A 7,868-nucleotide genomic window follows, 5' to 3' on the forward strand; every position below is an offset into this window, starting at 1 on the left:
GGGATTACAGGTGTAAGCCACTGGGCACAGCCCTACACATGTGACTTATACAAAGTCAGAGCAGTGACAGGAAGAGAACAGAGACTTCAGCGAGTCTCCCGGCTGTTGTAACACCATATCCCTCCTCCGTACCGTAATGTGTCTACACCCACCAAGCTCCTAGACGTTGAAGGCAGGCCAGCTCAGAGACGAAACAGCAGTCAAGAAAGGGAAGATGCAGACATGCGTCTTGATTTCAGCTCGAGCGTGCCTCTCTGCCCTGCAGCTGCACAGGCAGAAACCAGGGGCCGTGAGTCTCAGGCAGTATTTGGTTCCTGGCAGGTCATCTTTTGGGAGACCATCCCATACAATTAGTGTTACACTTCTCAAAAAGGAAGTGTGACTTTTATAGAAAAACCGATTCCATTTGGGAGAAAGGCCTAATAAAACCACAAATGCATAGCACATTCATACAACAACAAATTCAATTCATCTGTCACAAACTGAAATCCCAAAGCCCTCTGGGCACACAGCTGCTTTTCTGAGCTGAAATTCAACTCTAGTTGAGAAACAGGTCAACTTTTCTAAAAAGATTTCTTTTTCACATGCCTTCAATAAAAATTCCTTTCCTTCACTTGCCATTTCCCGGATTTAATGGCTCTGTTGGCCTTCCTCTCATTTAGGCCATGAACACTGACTGCATGTCTGCTACGGCCGGGACTCCAAGGGAGGCACCCTAGGGAACACAGATGACCGCCACACAGCGACAACCTCAAGAAAGACACACGGGGAAGGCAAGATGATACAATCGCAGACTTCACAGAGAAAAGAACTTGGCATCCATACCCCGTCCCATTTCTAGAAAGCAACGATGCTGAGTCAGGAACATTTACCAAACAGCCTGCAGTGTGGAGGCAGCACGAGGGGGTTCCATGCCGGGAAGAGCACCTTCAGAAGGGAGCATGCAAACAATGTGGAGGCAGGAGACGCCCCCATGGACAAGGGCCAGCCTGGGGGCCTGCAGAAATGCCCATGCATCTGGGAAGAGGGAGAGAGGACAAGATACTTAAATGCTCCAAAATGAATAGAAGCCTCCCAAGAACCTCCCCCGAAATGGGGCAGGGATTTACAAAAGACCAAACCGAGCATGTGCCGTTACCTGAGCATAGCGCCACGGGAGCGAGCTATTCGAGGAAGAAACAGGGTCCCTAGAAGCCTGAGCCTCTACTCCCAGCTCTGCGACTCATTCACCCTATGACCTTGGTGAAGGCTCTTAGCTTCTGTGAGCCACAAGAGAATCACGGGAAAACAGAAGATAGGAAAACTGCTCTGCCTTTTTCACAGAACTGCTGAGGGAATAAAATCAGATAACGGATTTTTAAATTCTCTGTGAATTACAAAGCAAAATGCAAACGTATGAAATCATTCTTACCATTCATAACAGCACCATCAAATTAAGAGCAGAGTTAAGACCACAGCATTTTCCAACCCCCGACTCCCGAGAGAAATAGTGAGTCCAGCCAATATATTTGGGCAACCCCAGTATCTAGGCTTTGAGAGCCACAAACCGCTCATGAACTCTGACAGTGTCACTCCAGCCCAGTGCTCATTAAGTTCTCCAAGACAGCCAACTGACATAAAATACTACAGCTTTTCCAGCTGGCCTTGAAGCCCTCCAAGCTCACAGCACAGCTCAACAATGAAGAAGAGGTTTTCTGCCACTAGACTCAAAACCTGGCTTTTGTAGATTCCCATAGAAAGAACATTCAAGGCCAGGTGTGGCGGCGCATGCCTGTAATCCCAGCAATTTGGGAAGCCGAGGCAGGAGGATCACCTGAGGTCAGAAGTTCAAGAACAGCCTGGTCAATATGGCAAAGCCCCATCTGTACTAAAAATATAAAAATTAGCCGGGCATGCTGGTGAGCACCTGTAATCCCAGCTACTCGGGAGGCTGAGGCAGGAAAATCGCTTGAATTCAAGAGGCCGAGGTAGCAGTGAGCTGAGATCACGCCACTGCACTCCAGCCTGGGCGACAAGAACGAAACTCCATCTCAAAGGAAAAAAAAAAAAAGAAACAGCATTCTTTTTTGCTGATGTTAAATTTCCTGTGCTTAACACAGAGAAATCACACAACACTGACATCCTGAAAAACATATCATAAAAAGCATTTAGTGACTGAAAACACATTCAATATAACCTGTAACAGTGAGTTCCCCTCCTCTTTCCAGCCTGCTCCACTAACGCTGTCACCCTTAACAATGCTTCTACTACCACAGAGGAAAATTAATAGAACCGCTTACCCCTCTCAGTGGACAGCTAAACCACTGTTTCTCCCTGGGCTCACTAAAGATGACCTTTACCCAAAACCAGGCTGCAACAACCCTGTAGATGTTGACTAACAATTTCAAAATTCCCATATTCTTTGTCCACTCCTAAGGAAGATGAACTGAAGCCAGGTGTCTCCAAGTCAAAACTAACAGAGGCCTTCAACATCAGACGGCCCATTCCCTTCTTTGACAACCGGGGGACCTAAGGCTGAGCTTATGGGAGAAAACAGCCTGTTTAGTAACAAAGCGAAAACCAAACCCTAGTCACCCAACCTCTGGTCCGGAACTCCTGCAACAACCCAGCGCCCATACAGGATGAGTCTCCCTAACCAGAAACTCCGAAATCCACAACTTCTGAGTGCCGACGTGACGCTCAACGAAATGTTCATTGGAAGAGCTCAGACTCTGGATTTTTGAATTCAGGATGCTCAACCAGCAAGTATAATACAAATATTCAAAAATCCAAAAATGCAAAAAAATCTGAGACACTTCTGGTTCCAAACAGTTTGGATGAGGGATTTTCAACCTGCATTTTTTTTTTTTTTCCTCTAATGAAGGAAATTAAAAACGAGGCCTGAGCAAAGTCATTCAATCCATACTAAAGTCATTCAATAGTTTAATTAGTACCCATTTAAAGTTAAGTGCTACCCGCAGATATTTAAAAGGATGAATACATACATGCCTATAATCCCAGAACTTTGGAAGGCCGAGGTGGGAGGATCACCTGATGTCAGGAGTCCAAGACCAGCCCAGCCAGCACGGTGAAACTCCATCTCTACTATAAATGCAAAAATTAGCCGGGCATGGTGGTGCACACCTGTTATCCCAGCTACTCGGGGGGCTGAGGCACGAGAATCGCTTGAACCTCGGGGGAGCACGTTGCAGTGAGCCGAGATCACACCACTGTACTCCAGCCTGGACCACAGAGCAAGACTCTGTCTCAAAAAAAAAAAAAAAAAAAAGAAAGAAAAAAGAAAATTTAAATTGTGTTTTCACATGGAGCCCCTGTTCCCAGAACACAAGCCCTGCTCTATGCTCCAAGGGCACACAGGGTGCCCCTTTATCTTAATGCTCACCATATTCCATGGCAGCCATTGGCACGTATCTGTCCATCGCACTAGACTTCCTGTGCATGAGGCAGGGATCATATATTATTACCTTTCTGTCCCCAATGTCTGGCCTAGAAGACATTCAGTAAATGATTCCTGAACTAAGTCAGTTACTAAGATATGTTAAACTTGCATTAACAAAATTGATTGAATAAGTTTGCCAATGCAGCATTCATACCACACAGCTTAAATCTCAACCTGTGGATTTATCTTGTGTTCTGCTAGATTATCACCTATTAACATTCAGGAAGCACCTAGTATATGCTAGGCATTACTAATTGCTAGGGACCTAGCAGTGACAAAACAACATTCCTTGTTCAAAGAGAAGTTCTAGTATAAAGAGGAATAGAAGGAACAGGCTAGATTGATGAGAGAGCTAAGAAAAGGACAGGCTGCCATGGGAAGCACCTGCTCTTGTCTGGATGGTACACAGTTAACAAAGTCTGAGTGCTTCATATAGCATAAGATCATCTCCTCCAAAGAGGTTAATGAAGCTTTGATTCCCCAGTACCAGAAGTCATCATAAAGGTGTGCACAGCCGCATGCTTAGTGTAGGAAGTGAAACCAAACAAACAAACAAAACTCCAACTTCCAGAGGCAATGGTCCAATTATGAAATCCTCTGGCTATGTTCAATTGAAATTCAAGGTATTCAAGAGGCCAATATTTAAGGCATAAATTAACCCAACCACTTAAAACTAAAGTAGTCTTTGGTTCAAGGGGTAAAGGTATAGTACCTTTTACAAATTTATTAGCTCTTAATATTTACATTTAAATATGATGATGATGGTGTAATAATAACTTTACTGAGTAGTTACTATGTGTTAGGCACCAAACTAAGCACTTTACACACACATTTGCACGATCCTGTGAGATGATAATGACCCCTTGCCATCCCATTTCATAGATGAAGGTCAGGTTTATATAAGCTTAAAAACTTGTCCCAAATGGCACAGCTAGTTAGCAAAACCCAGGCAGCCTGACTCCATAGGCCTTGTTTAAAGAAGTAATATTTATAAACTGTCCAGCACAGCGGTGGTACAAACAAGAGTTCAATAAATGTCTAAAGAGTACTTCATACCCAAAATCGTTTCCTGCCAATCAAACTAGACTTACTCTGGTTCTGCATAACCAACTGTCAAATTATTGTTCCATGAAGAAAACGTGGAATGGGTAGAGATCAGAACAGAGTGAATAACTGGTAAATATACTTCATGACAGGTAGTAACAGGATGTGGCATTTAGGCTATTTCCACATTTGTTGCATAACACTTTTTCACAGTTCTAAAGCATAAGAGCCATTCTAAGCTGGTGAAAGCGTAAGGCATGTCTATGATCCAGGACTCCAATTCACTGTGGATCAGTGGATCTCAACCTGTACGGTATATCAGAACCACCTGGGGGTTTTTTAACAGCACTACAGCTGCCCAGGCTCCATTCCTGCAGATTCTATTTCAACTGGTCGGGAGTAAGCACGCATGCTTTTTTCACAGCCCCCCAGATGCAGCTAGGTTTGCAAACCACTGTCCAAGATGCTCTCACACTTCCGCTCCGTTCAACACACACTCACTGAGATTCTAAGCACTACGAATCGGGCTAAGTTAACAAGTCAGGCTCCACTCCCTAATACTATTGGCAAAGAAACCAATAGCAGAGATTTATTCCAGTCCAAACCAAATAAATTGCCGGGTGAAAAAAATGCCCTGGCATAGTTTGTCATACAAAACAACTTCCTGTATCTTCCCGGTCAGTAGCCTAGAGACTGACTCTGAGCCATGAGAAATCAGAATTCAGAAAATGCCAATCTCAGGCATCTGCCACACTCCTAGCACACCCCCAAAAGCGCCCAGCTACATTTCACATCCACTGTCCTAACAGGGGTCGAAATAGGGAAGAGCAGTGCAATACAGAAAACAGAGCCTGCTGGGCAACAAAAGGCTGGGAAGTTCCAGTCCTAGCCCTGCTACCAATCGGTCTGGTCACTTCTCTCTGGTCCTGGTGTGGCCAACAGTTATGTGAGAGGGTGAGGCATAAAAACACAGATGTCAGGCAAGCTCCAGCATCCAAAGTACATCGAAATTAAAAAGCATTAAGGTGATATCAAGGAATGTATGCCATCAACCAGAAAAGTAACTGAAGTATTCCTTTTCCCATTCTTAGGAAATCAAAAGTGGAAGCAGAAAATTGAACAATCAGCCTACCAAGTTGACTGGGGCAACAGAATGCACTCACGGATTCTGTTCACAACAGCGGGGGTGACAGACCAAAAGGAGAACGGCACAGCGTCCCTTTCTCCTCTGTCCACCCATGCCACCAGCACATGAGTGCGTCCACACGCAGCGCCCAGTCTCCTGTCCCACTGACGCCAGCGTCCACTCACCACAAGCCTACTAAGTGCCACATGTGCTAGGATGCTCCCTCATCTCATCACCATAGACGTCCCTGCTGGAGATGAGTATGTGACAGACGAAAATCACAGAGGCCTAGAGAGGTTGAGACCCGCATTCCCACTGCGGTGAGGGTGTGTTTGAGAGGGACCCCACGGCTGGGCCCTCCATGCCGCTCTCCTCAGTAATCACTCCCAGACCAGAGCAGCGACGGTGAATTTTCTTCCTCTCACTATTTGCAGCCCCTTGGTTGACCCAGCATTCCCCAGAAAGCTATCGAGTTCTGGCAGCTCTGAGGCCACAAAGCCATAAAGGCACGGGACACACAGCCCATCTGTCTCTAACGGGTCTTTTACTTGTCACGCTGGTCATTTCTAAGAGCAGATGGGTTAAGAAAGACTTGGCAAGTTACCACAAAATGACCCCTCCACTCCTTCCTGGGGGAAGGCTGACTAGTTAGCAGTCAGGCCGCCTTTCTTCCCCAACTCCCTGCATTCCTGTCCCTAAGGAGCCACAGACAATCCCACCAAATAGAGGCAGGAGACAGCCGCCTCCTTCCTACAGCTGGAGGGGGGAAGGGTCCTCTCGGGCCTTTCTAACTGAATGAAAACCAAACTGTGAGCTGTACTGACCCGGGCCTCACCCATGTTGCAGGCATGTACAACACAGGTGCCCAGTGCCATCATCAGGCAGAACTACGAATGTGCTTTCCATCATTTTCACACAATGATTCCGGAACCACTATTCACACAGCTCCACTTCTCACACATACGACGTGCTTCACGGATTACACAGCCTGTCCACCATGCCCCTCATCTGCTCCTCCCAGTAGCCTTGTGTGATCCCTTGAGTATGCTTCCTCATACTGAGGTTTGAAACCAAAACTTTCTCAAGAACATCCAGCTAGTGTTAGAACCAGGATATGAGGGCTTCTGATTCTAGAACCGGTATTTGTGCCACTATTCCACATGGGCCCCTCCAGGGATTTCTGCCTGATCTTAAAATGCAGACAGCAAATCCGTCTCTCTACAGTCCTGGGGTTCCCTATAGACAAGAAGTCAAACTTCTAACAGAAAGCTTATTCTTATTTGGAAGGCTACCTGGGATATTTCTTTTAAGTTAGTTTGTTCATGTTTTGGAAAGATTGCTCCAATGACAATATGGGGCATGAAGTGTAGAAAGGATTCCATGATGAGGCAGAGAAACAATTTGGTGGCTCTTAAAACAGTTCAAATCAGGCATGAGGCGCAAGCAGAAAGGACAGAGGGAAAATGCATTGGAAAGAAATGCAAAATGAAATCCACTCAGACCCAGGATGGAAAAAAGGGGAGTAAGCATGATGGTGGTTTCTAGTTTGAAAAACTGACGAACAAGGATGTCATTAACTACTGCAGAGTGGTATCTGGGGCCTGGGTGCACCAGTTTGTTTAACCATTCACCTGCTGAGCAGTCTCCGGGCTGTTTCCAGTTTCTAGCCTTCATAAATAATGCTGCTATGAAGAGATACATAAAGGCTTTTGTGTCAACATAAGTCCTCATTTCTCTGGGATAACTGCCTATGAATGTGAGTGCTGCCTCCTATGGCAATTGCACATTGAGTTTTTTAAGAAACTGTCAAGCTGTTTTCCAGAATGGCTGTACCGTCTTCCTTTCCCACCAACCAAGTGTGAGTGATCCCGTTTCCCTGCGTCCTCACCAGCATTGGTCTTGTTACTACTTTTTATTTTAGGCATTCTGATAGGTGTATAGTGACGTGGCTTTAGTGAGCATTTTTCTGATGGTTCATGATGTTGAACATCTTTTCATGTGCTTATATGTTATCTGAAATGTCTCTTCAGGTCTTTTATTCATTTTCAAAGTAGACGATTTGGTTTCACTGCTGAATTTTGATAGTTCTTTATATATTATAGATATGAGGCCTTTATCAGACATGTGGTTTGCAAATAGTTTCTCCCAGTCTCTAGCTCCTCTTTTCATCTTTATTTTGCATTTTACATTTTATCCCACGATCCATTTTGAGTTAATTTTTGTATGACGTATGAGGTTTAGAGCAGAGTTCAAGTTTTT

The 7,868-nt window shown here is 45.1% G+C and overlaps 1 protein-coding gene across 1 annotated transcript in view; it reads right to left on the minus strand.

The window, feature by feature from the left end:
* The window catches only part of LOC135966722 (SH3 domain and tetratricopeptide repeat-containing protein 1-like), a 47,500-nt gene extending 44,081 nt beyond the window's left edge, over positions 1 to 3,419 (minus strand). The window contains 1 exon segment of the mRNA XM_074010884.1: positions 3,383 to 3,419. Within this exon segment, the coding sequence (XP_073866985.1) occupies positions 3,383 to 3,419 (37 nt within the window).
* Between the last annotated feature and the right edge of the window lie 4,449 nt (positions 3,420 to 7,868).

This window comes from Macaca fascicularis, chromosome 13 (genome assembly GCF_037993035.2).
Source record: "Macaca fascicularis isolate 582-1 chromosome 13, T2T-MFA8v1.1".
Lineage (NCBI taxonomy): Eukaryota > Metazoa > Chordata > Mammalia > Primates > Cercopithecidae > Macaca > Macaca fascicularis.